This window comes from Camelus dromedarius, chromosome 11 (genome assembly GCF_036321535.1).
Source record: "Camelus dromedarius isolate mCamDro1 chromosome 11, mCamDro1.pat, whole genome shotgun sequence".
NCBI classification, from domain to species: domain Eukaryota; kingdom Metazoa; phylum Chordata; class Mammalia; order Artiodactyla; family Camelidae; genus Camelus; species Camelus dromedarius.
This window is the reverse complement of record NC_087446.1, coordinates 5,115,228-5,134,037: the sequence shown is the minus strand read 5'-3', so window position 1 is coordinate 5,134,037 and position 18,810 is coordinate 5,115,228. Positions and strand designations below refer to the sequence as shown.

The 18,810-nt window shown below is 51.3% G+C and overlaps 1 protein-coding gene across 2 annotated transcripts in view; it reads right to left on the bottom strand.

The window, feature by feature from the left end:
* Positions 1-18,570, bottom strand: part of SCUBE1 (signal peptide, CUB domain and EGF like domain containing 1) — a 123,141-nt gene extending 104,571 nt beyond the window's left edge. For both annotated transcript variants that reach the window (XM_064491388.1, XM_064491389.1), the window contains exons 1-2: positions 18,464-18,570; positions 14,685-14,816 (exon numbers count right to left, since the gene is read on the bottom strand). In XM_064491388.1, coding sequence (XP_064347458.1) covers positions 14,685-14,816; positions 18,464-18,551 — 220 coding nt within the window. In that variant the 5' untranslated portion in view covers positions 18,552-18,570. The remainder of the gene's footprint in view (positions 1-14,684; positions 14,817-18,463) is intronic.
* Positions 18,571-18,810: the final 240 nt, after the last annotated feature.

Genomic DNA, 18,810 nt, shown 5'->3' with positions numbered 1-18,810 from the left:
TTTCTATCCATTCAGCTGTCGAGGGAAATTTAGGTTATTTCCATGTCTTGACTATTGTAAATAGTGCTGCCATGAACATTGGGGTACGTGTGTCTTTTCAAATTATAGTTTTCTCCAGATATATGCCCAAGAGTGGGATTGCTGAATTATATGTTAAGTCTATTTTTAGTTTTTTAAGGAACCTCCATACTGTTTTCCATAATGGCTGCACCACTTTTACATTCCCACCAACAGTGTAGGAGGGTTCCTTTTTCTCCACACCCCTTCTAGCATTTATTATTTGTAGACTTTTTAATGATGACTATTCTGACTGGTGTGAGGTGATACCTCATTGTAGTTTTGATTTGCATTTTTCTAGTAATTAGTGATATTGAGCATCTTTTCATGTGCCTCTTGGCCATCTGTATGTCTATTTTGGAGAAATGTCTATTTAGGTGTTCTGCCCATTTTCTGATTGGGTTGTTTATTTTTTGCTATTAAGATGTATGTGTTGTTTGTATATTTTGGAAATTAGTCCCTTGTCGGTGGTATCATTTGCAAATATTTTCTCCCATTCTGTAGGTTGTCTTTTCATTTTGTTTCTGGTTTCCTATGCTGTGCAAATGCAGTAGGTGTTTTAACTCCATTTTATGGTTGAGAAAGCTGAAGTACAGAAAGGTAATTGCTCAAGGTCACATAGTAAGTGGTAGGCCAAGGATCAAAACAAAGGTCTTTCAGTCTACAAAGCCCACGTCCTTTCTAATAAGTTAGAATGCCCATGGCATCCCAGGCATTGGCAAAGTACTTTATATACATTATTTCATTCCTGGCACATTTACACTGTGTACCGAATCACTATGTTCTCTAATCAGCCAAACACCCATTCACACATTCATCTTTCCACATGCTCCACATCCATCCGTCGTCCCCCCCCCCCCCACACACACTCTCAAACGTGTGTGTGTGTGTGCATGTACCTATCCATCCGCCCAAACAGCCGGCCAGCCAGTTATGCATCCATTCATCTGAACATCCATCCGCTCACCCATTAACCATCCATCTAGTCACTCCAATAAGCTGTTCATTCAGACACCCATCCACCAGCCTTCCATTTGTCTATACATGCTGAAATCTATCCATCTAAATATCCAATAAGCTGACCATCCTCCCATTCACCCAATCACATATTCCCCCATCCATACATCAGGCAAATATCCACCCATATAAATGTGTATCCATCCACCTAAATATTCAGCCAAACACCCATCCTTCCATTCATCTCAACATCTATTCATCTAAATATTCACCCATCCAAATGCCTAACCACCTGTCCATGTATTCATTGATCCAAATACCCACCCATCTATCCAAACACACACACACACACACACACACACACATATCCAAACACCTACTTGTTCATCCATCTATCCAGCCAAACATTCACTCACTTATTCATCCATCCAAACATCTATTCATCCACCCATCAGTTCCTTCAAACATCCTCCATGTAAATAGCTTACAAAATACAAACAATAAGATTTTCAAAAAGAATGGATGTTAGGATGAAGAAAAAGAAAGAAGGGCTGAAGAATAAGAGAAAGCTGGTGACTTTATGCAGAAATACATTTGGTAATTCCAGCACAATTACAAAAGGAAGGCCATAAACGTGACTTAGCTTCCTAGAAACCAAGGCAAGGAAGGAAACACAATCAGTTACAGAGTCACTGCATCCATGAAATTCAGTTGAGCCAGCTGTTTTGAAGGTGGTAAGAACAGAGAAAAATGTCTTTTCTCTGATTAGGATAATCATACACCCAAGTTTGCCTGGAGTAGTTCCAGTTTATGCCTGTTGTCTGGGTATAATTATTAACAGCAACCTTTTCACTATCAAAATGATAAACTATTTGATCACCATATACGTAAAGCATTATAAAGAGATTGCTGAACAGTCAATAAAACAGCTCCAGCCTTTTCCTTTCTGTGACTCCCCATAGTGTAGGCCACAATGGGTACGAATGGGCTGAAGGGTGCAGGGATGTTCACTGCTCACATCTCTCCCCTTAATCCATTCCCAATGAGTCCCCCCAGATCTGAGCGTCCCTAAGAATGATCAGTTCCTCTCCAATCCCTAGGCCTGAAGTGCTCCCACACGCTTCTGTGGCCAACCTGATTTACCTGCCCAGCATCCTGAATGGAGACATTTGCTCAGAAACCAAACCTCCCCTGACTTTCTGTGTCTGTGCTTGGAATTTTTATTTTTTAAAATCATGTGAGCCGCCTCCTTTAACACAAAAGAGATAAACACATAAACAAATCAACTAATTTTTTTTTTTTGCCAAAGCAAGTAGATTATTATTGTAAAAAACATATCCAAGAGCCACTAGCCCCAGAAGAGGTCCCACAGGCCTCCAAGATGCCTATTAGCCTTGGACTACTTTTTAAGGACTGTAAACCAGAGAGTGAGGAACAGGCAGATGGAGTGGGGAGAGGGTGAAAGAGTGGGGGCGGGTAGAGCCAAGCTATTCATTTTTTATTTGAAGTATAGTTGATTTCTAATATTGTGTCAGTTTCAGCTGCACAGTAGAGTGATTCAGTTACACATACACATTTTCAGATTATTTTCCACTATAGGTTATTACAAGACACTGAATATAGATCGTTCCCTGTGTTAAACAGTGAGTCCTTGTTGTTTACCTGTTTTATATACGGTAGTACGTATCTGTTAATCCTATGCTCCCAATTTATTCCTTCCCCACTCCTTTTCCCCTTTGGTAACCATAAGTTTGTTTTCTATATCTGTGAGTCTGTTTCTGTTTTGCATATAGATTCATTTGTATTATTTTTTAGATTCCACATACAAGTGATATATAATATTTGTCTTTCTCTGTTTGACTTACTTCACTTAGTATGATATTCTCTGGGTCTATCCATGTTGCCACAAATGGCATTATTTCATTCTTTTTTATGGCTGAGTAGTATTTCCTTGTGGAGATACACACACACACACACACACACACACACACACACACACTGTTTCTTCCTAAACCAACCGTGTTGATGGGCATTTGTGTTGTTTCCATGTCTTGGCTATTGTAAATAGTGCTGCCATGAACATTGGGGTGCATATATCTTTTCAAATTATAGAGTTTTCATCTTTTCCAGATATATGCCCAGGAGTAGGATTGCTGGATCATGTGGTAACTCTATTTTTAGTTTTTAAAGGAACCTCCATACTGTTTTCCATAGTGGCTGCACCAATTTACATTCTCACCAACACTGTAGGAGTGTTCCCTTTTCTCCACATCCTCTCCAGCATTTATTATTTGTAGTTTTTGATGACAGCTATTCTGACCAGTGTGAGGTGATACCTCATTGTAGTTTTGATTTGCATTTCTCTAATAATTAGCAATATTGATCATCTATTCATGTGCCTGTTGGCCATCTCTTGGTCTTCTTTAGAGAAATGTCTATTTAGATCTTCTGCCCATTTTGTGTTTTTGCTTTTTTTTGATATTGAGTTGTATGAGCTATTTGTGTATTTTGGAAATCAAGCCTTTGTTGGTCGCTTGGTTCGCAAATATCTTCTCCTTTCCCAGAGGCTGTCTTTTTGTTTTGTTGATGGTTTCTTCTGTTGTGCAAAAGCATTTAAGTTTGATTAGGCCCCATTTGTTTATTTTTGCTTTGATTTCTTTTGCCTTGGGAGACTAATCTAGATATTTAGTCTTAAAGGACTGTTGTGAGTTGAACTGTGTCCCCTCGAAAGATGTGTTGATGTCCTAACCCTCAGTATTTGTGAATGTGGCTTGATTTGGAAATAGGATCTTTGCAGATGTAATCAAGTTTTAGAAGAGGTTATAGTGGAGTAGGGTGGGCCCTAATCCAATGACTGGTGTTCATACAAGAGAAAGGAAATTTGGATATAGACACACAGAGGGAAGACAGCCATGAGACCACAGAGCAAAGACTGGAGTGATAAATCTGAGTGTGAAGCAGGTGCGACTGCTGTTTCCATTTCACTAATGCAGAGGCCAAGGATGGCATGGCTGAGGGCCTTGTCTTCAGGGGCCCCAGCCAGGCACTGTGTTCAAATGCAGGCTCTAGTCCTGTTGGAGCCACATCCTTGGGGTGCATGAGATGAATACTTTTTAAAAGTGCTTCATGCTCCAAAAGCTATTAAGGAGAAAGGTGGGGAGGAGCTGCCACATGCATCATTGTTTTTATCTCCAGGGTCTGCACCTACTCTCGAGGTTGAGGGGTGGGTACAAAGGTGGTTCCTACCGGTGGAGAAAGTGAGCAGGACGAAAGACCGGACCCAAGAGCTGCAGATGTGAAGTCCAACAGCTCGCCCTAGACATCCCTGCCCCTTCTCCAGCTTTGATTTTTTTTTTTTTAATGAGAACTCAATTCCCAACAGAAAACAGCTCCTAACATCCAACAGAGCAGAGAAAAACAGCATGGTGAGCTGCTCATTATGGGATTTTTAAAAGGTCACACAGTTCCACTTTTCCTGTATTAAAACGGCAGTGCACACACAACCCCACAGCTCTTGTTATGTGCCAGCAACACTGGTTTGGACTTGAGTGGGATGAGTTTGTTTGTTTGTTTGTTTTTTCCATTTAATTCAAAATTGGTTCTTGCTGCGCCATGAAATATATATTTATTCTGCAGTGCCTAGGTTCTAAGAGATTCTACTGCAGTGAGTCAGAACATCTTCTCATTTTATTTTAATACTATTTTAGGGTATTTTCCTAAAAATCAGGACTGACTAGAAAGGTTCTCAAGATGAGGATTTTTAAAGCCCCTCACTCTCCACTCTCAGAGATCATCACTGACAACATCTCCCATTTCCCCTTGAAATTGGCATTTTTCTCGGCATTCCTCGCAGACAGCGGAGACCAAACGCTCTAACAAAGAACCCTTCCCTGGCTGGGCGCTAACACGTCTTCTCCTTTGTCTGGGGGGTTTAGGAAAAACCGTCCACTCCTTAGATCAGGCAACCATTCTGGGAGAGATGTATGGCTTAGGAAGTTGAGTCCTTATTGGTGAATAAATCTTAATCCGGTTTGTTGGCTAATTACATTCTCGGGAAGGTAGTTTCGCAGGGCCGCCTAGCAGGAAGGATTAAGCCCCCTGTCTCCGGTGGCACAGGGTTAAGCTCCGGGTGTGTAATGACTGAGTAATGAGACCCGCTCTCGGCGGACCCCTGGCATCCATCGATCAGGTTTCCCTTCTGCCGAGACAATGCCAGAAGTGGGCCCAGCAGTTAATTATGGGAAAGGTCAAAGGTCATGAAAAACCAACACAAATCTATATACTTTTTCATTCCTAACTGCACACAATGACCATGGCTCAGCCAGAGGGTGGGAAGGTCCTCCCCCGACCCAACCCATGATCCAAGGTAACCATGGGGTTTGAGCTGCTTGCTGACCTCTCCCAGTGGCCTGCATGGCTTCAGGCTGCCACACTTTTGCTCACGCTGTCCCCTCTGCCTGGAGCTCCTTCCCCTTCACAGATGCCTCCGCACTTCAGCAGGCTGGGTCCCAGCATCACCTCCTCCCTGACGCTTTTGCGGGACCCCTGGCAGACAGGACTCCTCCCCACCCTCTGGGCCTCACAGCTCCCTGAACAGACACTGTCATTACTCTCGCTTGCTATGTATGTGTCCTCTGAGGCTGTGAGTTCCATGGGGCAAGCACTGTGTCCTGTTCAGCCGCGGGCTCAGAAGGAGTAGAGTGTGCTCCTCGGAAGTCTGCTCGGCACTGAACGAACGAGTAGCCAACTCGACAGGAGCCTCCGTGGACGTGTGAGGCCGTACGCAGGCCCTTCACTGTGACCACCCTGAGAAATGGGTACCGACATCTTTATTAGACAGCAAAGAAAACCAAGGCTCAGAGATGTTACCTTCCCTGCCCAAGGTCACACAGCTAATACGGTGGAGCCAGGAAGTGAGCCAGGCCACTTGACTTGAGAGCTCCTGCTTTCTCAGTCACAAAGAGCCATATTTTTAACGATTCTATTTATATGAAGTCTCCATAAAAGGCAAAACTCTTGAGACAGAAAGTAGATTAGTGGTTTCTTGGGCTGGTGGTGGGGGCTGCGGAGTGATGGCTAAGGGGTACAGGCTTTCTTTTTAGAGTAAAGAAAAGGTTCTAAAATTGATTGTGGTGATGCATACACAGCTCTGTAAATACACTAAAAGGCACTGAATTGTAAACTGTAAGTAGGTGAATTTTATAGTATGTGAATTATATCTCAATAACGCTGTTTAAAATTTTTTTCCAGTGACTGCTGAATCCACTGTGCTGGTGAGTTTCTGGGGCTCTGCCGGGTGCAGGGAAACCACAAGGATGCTCACTTTGAACTGACCCCAAATGCTACCTGCCCAGTGCAGACTCACTGTAGGCTTTGTGGCTCCCAAGTACCAGGTGCGACTTGCCTACCAAACCCAAAGGACCAATTACTCCCTTTGTTCCTCAGGAACACCCTGGACCCTTCACTGGGGGTTGTTCCCAGGCTCCGACATCAGGCCTGCTGGGTACCGAAGCAACCTGGTTTGCTGGGTCAGAATGAGAGCTGACCCGTCAGAGTGTTCAAGACGGAAATGAGGAGGGGCCCCAGGAGGCTGCCAGCCCAGAGTTGAGGCTCTTACTGCTCCCCAACCAATGACAGGCATGGCCGTTCTCCCATTCCCTTAGCGAAAGGCAGCGGAGAAGCCCTGGGCCCCCAGACTGCAGGCTCCAGGGGGCTGCTCTACAGCCCAGCCCCATGAGCGCAACAGGAGGGCAGTCAGAGATGTAGTTGCCCGAGAGCCTGAGCCGCTTGGAGCGGGTAAGCTGGGGTTCTAGAGGTCTGACGCACCCCTGGATTTGATAAAGGGGTGACCGAGCCCAGAAAGGGAAACTGCGGACCTACTCTTAGCAGCAGGTTGGGGCTGACAGCACCTTGAAGGAAGACTCCCAGCTCAGGCGTCCTCCCCTGCCCTCACAGGCTGCCCTGGGGGCGCCAGCAGCGGCAGGGCCGGGGCTGCCCTGGTGCAGTCTGATTTCACTCCCTTTCTCTCCGGGTCCCAGGGGAGTCTCTCTCTAGTGATGACAACAGTAACAGCAGGGGCAGCCCCCACCAGGCGCCTTGTCAGAGCAGGCAGCTCAGCCTGCAGTATAGGCCAGGTTGGGAGGGCTAAACTTCCCTCATCGTGGAAACAGAGACCGGGGCCCAGAGAGCTTAAGGACTTGGACAAGATCACCCAGCTAGTAAGTGGCAGAGCCAAAACTGGAACCCAGGCAGGCTCCTTCCAGACTACCATCCTAACCCCGACAGTCCTCTGGAGAATTCATCACATCTCAGGGAATGAGGGGGCCAGGGCCCGCAGTCCTCACTGAGGACCAAGCCACCTCCCTGACTTCTTCCTTCTATGCCAGCACCTTCCCTGTCCTGGCCCCTTGGCCTCAGCCCAGACCCCGGCCACAGAGAGCTGCCAGCCCAGAGTGGGAGAGCTGCCAGCCCAGGTCTGCCTGTGGCGCTGTCAGTGGGAAGGGACAGGTGGCTGACCCTCCAGCTGGAGCCCACCTCCACCCCTAGAGACTGAACCGGCGTCAGGTGCCACCATGGCCAGGAGCACCCTGAAGAATGAGCTGCCCACTGCTGAGGTCCAGGGTGCCTGGGCTCTCCTGGCCCAGCCCTGAACTTTACAGTCAGCACATGAAGGCCCAAGAGGTCCACAGACCTGCCCAAGGTCACACAGGCTGGCACCCAGGTCTCCGTGGACCCACACCCAGCTCTGTTCCCCTTGACTCAAGAGGCAGAAGGCCCGGACCGAAGGCAGGGGATCTCTGGGAGAGAGGAGTGCAACTTGGAGCCTGCAGAGGGAGTGGGGGGTGTCCAGTCCAGCAGCCGTTATTAACCAGCCAGAAGTCCAAGCTGGCCAGCTGGGGTTTTAAACGCTCTCCTCCCAGGCCAGCTGGGGTTTTAAATGCTCTCCTCCCAGGGGCTGCAGCCCTGGCCCATCTGGAAGACCCCCTCCAAGTATCCTCCGAGACCCCCTGACCTTGCCGGCACACACAAGCCCTCTGGCCCTTTGTCTCAAGGCCTTTGGGGAAGGCCGCCGTCCACTTCAGTAGCATTCAAAGGCCAACAGGCCCATGGTTTATTTTCTTAGAAATAATGGTTTTTTTCTGGTTAGCATTCCTCCGATGGAAAAACAAATACAGCCACTGTAATAAGAAGCGGCCAAGAGGCGGCCAGAGGGCCTGGAAGAAGGGGCAGAGAGAGGCCTGCTGCCCGGGGAGCTTGGAGATATGGAGGTGGGGGTGGGGGCAGAGGCCCTCCAACCCTGGGAGAAATGGGAATTTAGAGAAAAAAGAAAGCTCAACATGCAGGCACCGTGTCTTCAACACACTCTCATGTATGGCGAGGCAGCCTTCCCTCCCCCAGACTCCACTCAGATGCACACTCTGTGAGGCAGGTACCCCTGCTCCCATTGGATGGATAAGGAGCCAGGTGCCTCTGGAAGGTTAAGTCACTTGCTGGACTTACCAAGTCGGCAAAGACAAAAACGGGCCTCTACATCCTTGCTGCAGATGGTTCCATGGGCCCTCAGAGCTGGAAGAGACCTGCACTGCTTTCCTAACTTGGCCGGGATGATGCCTCTCCAGGGAGCCCTCCCAGACTTCTCCCTCTCTGGGTAGAGATACACGCTCTCTCTTCCTCATGCCCGCTGAGTCTGGTCTGTATTTCTATGGCTGTACTTTCCACATCCTGTTATGATCGTGTCTCTCCCAGGCTGTCTCTCCCCTCACCAGTGAGGTCAGGAAAGCATGCCTTGGCGCGGGCACCAAGCTTGGCACAGAGTAGGTGCTCAGTGAACATTCTTGATGCTAAACTGAATCTAGTCCAGTGGACACATTTTACACACGGGCAAACTGAGGTTCAGGAAGGTGAACTTGCCTCCAATGCTTAGACGCCAACCGTATGAGCTCTTAATTTTTGTTTCCAGAAACAGACATGGGCTCCAAGAAGCCTAAACTCTGCAGCAGATCTGAGACCAGTTGTAAGCAACGCTGCCTAATTGCTAGCTGACAGCAACTTGGAAGTTTAAGTCACACCCAATTTCTTCCTGCCTCTGGTCTGCTGGACGCAAGCGCCTTCATCCTCAGCAGGGCACACGTTAGCATGCATAATTGCACGTTTTAAGACCTGAAGAATTTCCCCTCCTCCCCCCTCCCAGCCCACCTCCTACTGCCTTTCTTGGCCTCCCCAAAAGCAGAATTTCATCTGGAGTTTCAATAAAGTGTGCAATAATGATGATGAAAATGATTTAATAAGGTCATAGACATTATTCCCTCCGAAGGCCAACTGGTTTTAAGATTTTTTCCTGATGTTGAACTAAATGGATCATTGGGTGTGTCAGTAGGAGTTTTGTTAAAATGCTTAATAGCATGCCCTGTAATCTACCTGACTTCAGTGACTGACAAGTAGACCCCGGGGATATGAAATTCAGGAAGTGACTATTTACATTCATTACATACATGCTAATTTTGTGATCTTTGATGCCCATAAGGTTGTCATTTTTTTCCTTTTCACAAGAAAGGGAAAATAGTAATATATTTGATATACTGTGGCCAAAACAAAATGTTATTTCCCCCAAGAGTTTTAATTATAACATCTTGGAAAAGGCCCCAGTTGGAACTTGCAACTGGAATAAACCACTTGAATAAATGGTCGAAAAAATTAAGGACACATAGAAGGGGTGATGTGCACTGCTGGTTCAGACTAAACAGTGATTATCAAGAGGGTCTTAGTTATTTAAACAAGCCATTTGAGGGTGGTTTGCTCCTCGTTTGGGGCCTGGTCTTGATTATAAACAAGAGCTTTTAATTAAGATTAGTAAGGCCCAATTCAAGCTATAATTTGGTCCTTTTCCTTAGCAAATGTCTATGAAAACAAAGCAATTAAGGTTAAATGAGTTGAAGCATTTACAGGGCTTAAAATGCCCCCTCTTCACCCCCCACCTGCCCCCTCGGCAGAAAGAGCACAAACAGGCCTGACTAAGCCGAGCAGGAGGCCAGCGATGGGCTGGCTGGGCGATGTGCCGCCAGCCCCCTGCATTCCCAGGGCCTGGCTCAGGATGAGCTGATGGCAGGAGGGGAAGTGTGAGAGGGTCTCTGTAGCCCCCTCTAACGCACAGCTAGGGAACTCCTCCCACTGCGTTCAGACAGGCTGCTGGGGACCTGGCCAGCTGCTGGGACCCCGTGGCTGACTGGGGTTGATGTCTAGTCCTGCTGCCTCTCATCCGAGTGGCCTGGCTAGAGACCGACCTCCTGGTTGCTTCAGGTGCTGGGTTTGCTAAAGGGTTTTCCTCAACCAGCAGGAGTTTCCAGGCAACACAGTTAAAGGTGTAAGGGGCTCCGTCAGCCCCACATGGTGGGGGGGGGTGTCATAGGTAACTTCTTCCTGTGGAGAACTGGGGACACTCTAGAAGCCGTGTCTCTGGGCATGCTTTGCTGAGAATCTGTCCTCTGTGTTTACCATGGTAAGCAGCAAAGACTATCAGATCTCTGGAACAAGGTAACTCATTTCCCCCAAAACTCTAACCCCAAACTCTGCAAAATCCCACACAAGCTCAGGACCTCCAGATAAAAGGGGCCCAGGGAGGGAAAACAGGTTTAATCCCAGGTAACTATGGCTGTCTGGAGGGTGCAGTTGTTGATTCTTGATGTCTGCTGTGGGAGAAGGTGGCAGCATACTATTTGCCATCCCTGGAGTAGGTTTAGTAGAACAAAGGAAAGCCTTCTGTCACTTGTATTTTTTATTGCACGTGGTTGGTAAATGGTCATCTGTGAACAGCACACATGTCTGTATGTCTGTGGGGACATGGATATATGCATGTGGTTTATCTGAATAGTCAATGAACCAGAATACCCCATTTCCCAGCTGTTTTAGTTCCTGGGAGTTATGGGAAAAAGACAACGCTTCACCCCTTTTCACATATTGGACAATGTTGCGATCATCGCCATCAACATCATGATGGTCACCACTGACCTCCTCATCCTCATCGTCATTATCACTGTCATCATCAGCAGCGTCACTGTCAACGTCACCGTCACCGTCAGTACCATCATCACCACCATCATCCTCACAGTAACAGCAGCCAATGCGGATATAGTGTGTCCTATGTGCCAGGCTATGTTCAAATGACGTATATGCATCAATTCATTTAATTCTCACACTATCTCAATGAGGTAGGACTATTGTCATTTCTATTTTACAGATGAACAAATGGAGGTCAAGTAACTTGTCCAGGCTACACAGGCAGGATTTGAACCCAAGGAGCCTTGTTCCAAAGTCCAGGCTTTAACCACTATGCTCAACTGAATATGACCATTCATTCCCTTGTCTCAGAACAGAGGGCCACAGACAGCAATAACTGCTTGCAGAAAGGCACTGTGAAGCAGTGGACCCACCAAACTCAGGCCCTAGTCCCAACTCAGGCCAGGCCCCTGCCTTCTCAGGCCTCCCTTTCCCGCCCTGTGAACCAAGAAGTGAACACCTGGGTGTTCTCCAAGCTCCCCAGGTCACCAGTGCACAGGGCCTGCCAGCCCCTCCAGATTTCAAAAACTCCAGAAGTCTCTGCATGGTCCTTCTGGGGAACCCAGGGGGAATCTGACGAACACTCCAGCAGGCTCTGTGGTTCTGAGTGATGACCGTAGGTGGGTCCCCAGGGATGAGAAAGCCTCAGCACAAGGGGGAGAGCATCCACTCAGGTGCCCTGAACCCACAGCAGCACTCGGAGTGTTTACGGAGCGAGCGCCCAAACAGCATCCTCCTCTCGGTTCCTGACGACCATTCTCCCTGCCGTTGACGCGGCAGCACAGCTCGCTTACCACCCGTGTGAGCCTCACTTGTTCGTTAAGAATTTCTACCGATGCGCAGTCTCAGTTCATGCAGCCCAATTGGACTATAAGCTCCCTTAGGGGAGGGGCCAGGCTGCACCCTATCACCTCTGAGGTCTGTAGTGCTGAGCAGTGTTCAAAGGTCTCCATGGTGTCATCTGAGCCTAAAACCACTATGAGAGGTAGTGAGAAGAGGTGCTGATGACAACGACAGTGCGGGTAATGGCACCACCCTCTGTGTGTTATGCACGCACCGTATAGAGTGTGAGCCAGACCCCGAGGCTGGCAGGCCCCCTGTACACTATATTGCATTTCATCGATCAGGGCTGCCTGTAGTGGCGGGTATTTGGGGTCCATCTAATGAAAGGAGACACTGAAGCTCAGGAGGACAAATGACCACCCAAACTTTCACACTGAGGTGGGCTGCAACCCAGGGCTCCCATCCCTACATTTCTCTCTCATTAGACAGGGTGGAAATGACACCCTGGCAAGAACAGGCCCTCCCGCGGACCCGGCGCGCCACACTTCCCATGCAGCCCTCACACTCTTCTACAGGTGTCTCAGAGGCCGCTCACCCTGTGTGAACTCCAGTCTGGGCAAAAGAGAGCCAAACTCAGAACAAACATGTCCTGCACACCCATGCTAGTGCCAGGCTCTGCCCCAGGAGCTGCGGACACAGGCACAAACGTGAAACACTCTCTGTAACTGAGGAACTCGCTGTGAGATCCAGTCGGGCAGAGGCCGAGTTTGACAGCTTCAGTGTGGCGGCCCCACGGCTGAGCACATGGCAGACCCTCCAATAAATGAGCTCACAATTCAGTGGGGGAGCAAGACACATAATTATAATCCAGAATCAGAGTGCTCTGATGGAAAGCAGCCTAGGGGCTTCTGGGAGCAAGGTAGGTACTTAACGCAGCTGTGTGTGTGTGTGCGTGCGTGCGTGTGTATACACATATACACACATGCACGCACATGTGTATAATTGTGTGGAAGTGGTGGTATTGGAGAAGGCTTCCTGGAAGAGGCAAATCTAAAGCATGATTAGGAATTAGGACACAAAGGGAGGGAAAGGAGCTCCAGGCAGGGGGCAAACCTGAGCTGGGTCTCAGAAGCACAGAATGACCTGGTGAGTGTGTGTGAGCATGGTGTTTGTATGAGGCTGAGCCGGGCTGGAGAGACAGGGAGGCCCCTGGCAGTTCCTGAAGCACATTCACAAGCCTTATCCTCTTTTATTGTCGTACTGAGGCCATCAGGCCTCCGAAGCCAGTGAGTGTGACTCCCAACCTGGGCTCAAGCAGAGTGGAAAGCTAAAGCCAGACTCTGAAGGACTTCAGGGCAACAAGGAGGTCGCAAAGCCTGGGTCTCCTGGGCAGGGGACAGTGGGAAGGCACCTATGGAGCTGGGCAAGGGGAGGAACAGGCTGCGTCAGTGGCTCAAATCAGCAGGGATGGGGGTCACCCTGGGCCTTCCCCTGCCAGAGCATTGGGCCTGGAGGGCAGAGCAGAAGGTCAGAAAACGGTTGCACAGAGCCTTACATGTGTCAGCTGGAACCCCCAAGCTAATGTCCAGGACCTGCCAGCAGCTGGCCCGGCCTGTGCCACCAGGCTTCTGGCTCACGGCCGGCTCTATCTGCCTCCAGCCTGGCCTCCTTCCAGAGGTCTGTGAGTAGGCACCAGCTCCCCTCTCAGGCTTCTCCCCCTAGCAAGGCCAGGGAGGCACGATCCAGGGTAATGTCATCTGTCCAGCACTTGGCTTTAAGGAGACGCCCAACAACGTCAGCATCTCACGGAGGCAGAGCTGCATGTCCTATACAACCGAGCTCCCGTGAAGCCTTATACAGCATTGCACCTTGTTCTCCTGTGTCATTTTTCTAACACAAATCTCACACTGTGAAAAAGTAAGCTGGCAGGGCTCAAGGAGAAGATAAGGAGACGCTAGAGAGCCGTGGGTGGGAATTAGGAGACTTGCGGTTGAGTACCGGCCACGCCACTGTGAAACATGGGGATCTTGCAGAAGATGCGTCGCCACACTGAGCCTCAGTTGTCCCCATCTGTGAAGTGGGGACAGATTTGGGTCTTGATTCTTATCAGTCATGGAGAGAGCTGTTTCTAGCCCTCTGATGCTGGGCTCTGCCCCATGGAGGCAGAATGACTACACAGACTCTCCTGGACAAATGCTCCCAAAGTTTCCACCCAGCTTGGAAAGTCCTGGCTCCAAAGACAGCCGAGGCTGCTCTTGTCTCTCTGACTCTCAGCCTGCCAGGGAGGTGGTTTCTAGGGCTACACAGTCAAAGCAGCACCCTAGGTGCAGGGAAGGAAGGCTGGACAGAGAGACGGACAGCACAAACCCACCAGTCTTGGCCCAAGTTCTCATCCTTGAGACAGGAGCCCTGAGCCAGCCTCACAGAAGTAGCTGTCACTGAGCCGCTCCCTCAGGGAAGCTACACAGGGTACATAGAGTTATTTCGGATTTGAAATTAGGGACTGTGGGGGTCACCCCAAGCCTTTACCCCATACACATCCAGTCAGGGACAGATGGACAAATAAATCATTAATGCTTCATCTCAATTTCTTTTTAAAAACCCCAAAAGTTTCAAATCCAGGGAGAGTTAGACACCCCAGGCCTCTCAATACCACCCTCCAGAGAAGTAGCCAGGTTCCCGGGAAGCCCACAGCCTCCCTCCCAAGGCTGAGAGAGGCCTGTGCTGTGGTTCTTCATGGGGGCGAGCCCTGGAGACGCAGAGTCTGCCGCGGCTAAGGCCAAGGCCGTGGGTGGCGGCCTTGGGGTCTGGCAGGAGGGCCGGGCTGGGCTCACCTTCACACTGCCTGCCTTCCCCCTTGTAGCCTGGCTTGCAGAGGCATTTGTAGGACTTGGGCGTGTTCTGGCAGATGGCATCAATGTGGCAGTCATCTGTGCCCTCCGAGCACTCGTCCACGTCGACTGCCCCTGTTGGGGGGGAAACGGCGAGTGAGGTGTGGCCTGGGAAGCAGGCAGCCCTAGCACGGGGCAGGGGCAGGGAGTTCCGTCTGCCTCCCACCCTCCCACTGATCACTGGGGGAATTAACAGTCACAGCTGTCACAGGATGCCTAGGTGTGACGAGCAGTGACTGGTGGCATCTCTGGGGCAACTACTCTGCCAGGCACAGCGCTACCAAAATGCTGGTCTCATTTCTTTTCACAATAATTCCATTAAGTAGAGCTATTATTCCCACTAAAAAGATGAGAAAACGGAGGCTTAGGAAGACAGCGAGAAGCCTCTCTCATGTGGTCATGCTCTCCCCACAAGCATTGCTCCAACCCTCCCTACTCTCCTTATTCTAGAATGTAGAGCCAGAAGGCTCCGCGGAGGATTTTTAAATCCACCCCTTTTGGGTTACAGCTGGGGAAACAGAGGCTGGCATGGAGCAGGGAGCAGAGGCTAAGCCAGCAGGCCCATGTAGGAGATCGGAGCTTGGGCCCCAGCCAGCCCCTAGACTATGGAAGGAAAGGATTCTTCCCCCAGCTTCCACGTCACCAGACTGGAGAGGCCCAGCAATGGACTCAGTGGGACTAACTTAGTTCATGGGTGGTTCTGACCTCCCTGTCCCCTCTCCTCCCCACCTCGGAAATCTAGGTTTGAACCTGGTTCTCATATTCTGACTTCCAAACTCAAGTGAAGTTTAGGTTGTGAGGGCTCCTGGCAACTCCCCGCCTCCTGCCCTCACAAAGGGCATATACACCTGCATTTGGAACATCTGTCAGGCAAATAATGTAAAACAGATTCTATGTATCTGTATATACACCCCAAGACATACACACACACACACACACACATACACACACACACACACACACACACACACACACACACACACACACACACACACACAGAGCTCAGACATGGGGAGGACCCTCAGAGCACAGAAGAACCTTAGCTGTAATCTAGGTTAATTCCTCAGGTTACAAATGAGGAAACAGAGGCCCAGAGAAGTCTGTTGAAAGTCAGTAGCTCATTGGGGGCAGAGACTGGACTCCTCTGACCCAGGATAAGCAGGTCCAGAGCTTTTCTACATGCCATGTTACTTTCCAGGCAGCTTTGCATAAAGTACCAATGGATGGCAGACAGACATAAGGACCCAGAAGGGCAGCATAGGGAACCCTGAGTGCAGTAACCCAGAGGCCAGGCTGGGGAAGTCCTGGAATGTCTCCTCTCTTCCTGCCTCCAGCCTCACCGTAGCCTGTCTGGCCATCAAGAATGTCTACCCTGAATTACTCTTCTGGCTGGCTTCCAGGTTCTAAATCTGCATGGGGGTGCTTCTCTAAGAGAACCACTCCCCACCATCCCGAGGACTCTTCCTCTGTTGCCCTAGTCCCCAAGGCTGCAGCCTGCCCCTAAAGGATGAATGGCAGCAAAAAGAAACACAACAGAATCACCTCCATGCATGCACGCGCGCGCGCACACACACAGAGACATACACACACACACACACACACACACACAGAGCAGGTGGTTGTATCTGCTCAGGTCAGCAGCCCATCCTCTACAGCTGCCCAAAGGAAGGTGGAACAGCGGCCAGGAGGCAGTGAGTGTAGGAAACCAGAGCCAGCCATTAGATGGCCAGGGGCCAGCAGAACATCTCCTTCTGGAGAAGTGACCACAGAGGGACTCAGGAGAGGAGTGGCACAGCCTCAAGGGCCAGAGGCCAGAGACCAGAGAGGGCCAGTCTGCACTTTCCAGGGGAGAGGACTGGGGCCACTTTTGAGGCAGGACCAGCAGGGGCAATGGGCTGCGGCACAGATACAGCTCTCCCACTACCCAAGCGTCAGTGCACAGGAAGGAGGGAGGGAAACTGACTGGGGCTCTGGAGCGCCCCCTACCCCCAATCTCATACCTAGGTAGGGATGGAAATGGATGGATGGTAGCCAAGGGGCAGTGGAGGCACCTCCCAACACACCTTTTAAACCTATCTTTAGGTGGGGGCTGGGAAGAGGGCAGGCAAGTTCAAGGAGAGAGGGAGAGGAAACATGGGGCATGGGCTCCTGCAGGTTCCCTGGCCACACTTATGGCCTGGCTGGGGACTCTTTCCCCGGCGGAGCCAGCCCAGCCCTCCCAATAGGTGGTTGCTTTGACATTAGTTTGTTTCACAGCACACGGCTTCCATGTGGTGGGGACAGGGAGTGCAGACAGACACAGAGGAGAGACAGAGAAGGGGAGACAGGCACATAAGGAACAGACAAACGGGGGTGAAGGACCTCAAAGCCCAGAAGAGACACCCACAGACACGTGGGGGTGTGGCAGTAGGGACAGCTTCCCTGGTGGCCACCTGAAAAACAGCTCAGCTCCAACTGTGGAATAGTTTAAATGGCCCGGCATCCTCACTCAGGGTGTGACTCCCAGAAATAGACTTCCTGCTGCCAAACACAGACCTCAGGGAGCCCTGCACAGCAGCCAGGGAGAACATAGCAGGGTCTCTCCCCACCAAGGACAGAAAGGGAGGAAGCTCTTCCAAGGGACGTGGGAGGAGAGCATGTGTCTTCAGCTTTGTGGAAGAGCCCCTTCCGGACAACCAAGAGAGCAGGAGGCGAAGCCGGGGTGGAGTGCCAGGAGTCTCTGTGAGATCCATGGGGCACCCCCACCTCGCCTCTGCTGCCTGCCCCAACCATGCCTGATGCTCGACGCCTGTTCCCTCCTCCAGTCTCTGGCCTCTCTCTCCTGCCCCTTCACGATGTCCCATGTTTGGTCTCCCCTTCCTCTGGTTCCTATCCATTTCCTTTCGCCTGTGTCTGTCGGTCAGTCCTCCCCCTCCTATCTGTCAATCTGCCCACGGCTTTCCAGCCATCTCCATCCTTCTCTCTTTCCCTCCGTCTGTCTCCCTCCCTCCTCCTCCTCAGTCCTCCCATCTCTTTCTCTGGTGTCCCCCTGCCTGTACCTCCCCTCTTCTCCTTTTCCCTTCCTTAGTCCTGCCCTCACATCTCCCCCTTTTGATCTTTTCCCTTCCTGCAGTTTATCTGCCTCCTTCTTACTCCCTTGGGTTCCCTCCTTTCCCTCTTCAGTCTTTCTGGTCTGTAGTCTTCCAGTCTGTCTTTCTCTGGGTTTTTCCCTGTGTCCTTTTGTGTGCCTCCTTTTCTGTCCATCTGTCTCTCCATCTACCACCTCCCTCTTCTCTTTCTATCCCTGTCCTTTTCCCCCTTGCTCACCTCTTCTGGGTCTCCCCTTTGAGCCTCCTTCCGCCGGTGCTCCCTTTTTCCCTGGGGGAGCGCCCGTCGGCTCAAGGGTCTCCACCCTCTCGCCAGGTCGGCAGGGGGTGGGGGATGCCCTCTGGCACGCCGTCGCGCCTTCTTTCTTCCTCGCGCCCTCACGCTCCCCTTCACCCAGGGCCTCAGCCCACCCCGCCCCTGCTACGGCCCCGCGGGGCTCGGAGAGCCCCGGGCCGCCAGGGCTGCGGGGTGGGGGCGCCCTGCGCGGGCCCCAGAAGTTACTTTGCAAAGAGGTGGGGCGGGGCGCAGGGCCGCGCGGGCTGAGGCCCTCCAGACGGCGCGGGGCTGCGCCCCCCCCCACCCCGGGACCCTGCTGCTGCCGCCCGCCGCCCGCCGCCCACCGGGTCGGGGCTTACCTGGGAGCCCGCTGCCCCCCGCCAGCCGCCCGCGCGCGCCCAGGGCGAGCAGCACACACAAGTGCCAGCGCACGGCCGCCGTGCCCATGCTCGCTGCGGGCCGGGCCGGGCCGGGCCGGGCCGGGCCGGGCGTGCGGGCGTGCGGGGCGCGAGGACCCCACCGACCGGCCGCTGGGCGAGCGCTCCTAGCTGCTGGCTCCGCGGCCACCGCTCGGGCTCCCCAGCCACCAAGCCGGCGCGGCTGACGAGCTGACAGCCGCGCGCTCATTGGCCCGCTGCCTCCGGGGGCGGCGCTCCGCCCGCGACCGGCCAATGGGCGCCGGCGGCCGGCCTGCGGGGGGGAGGGG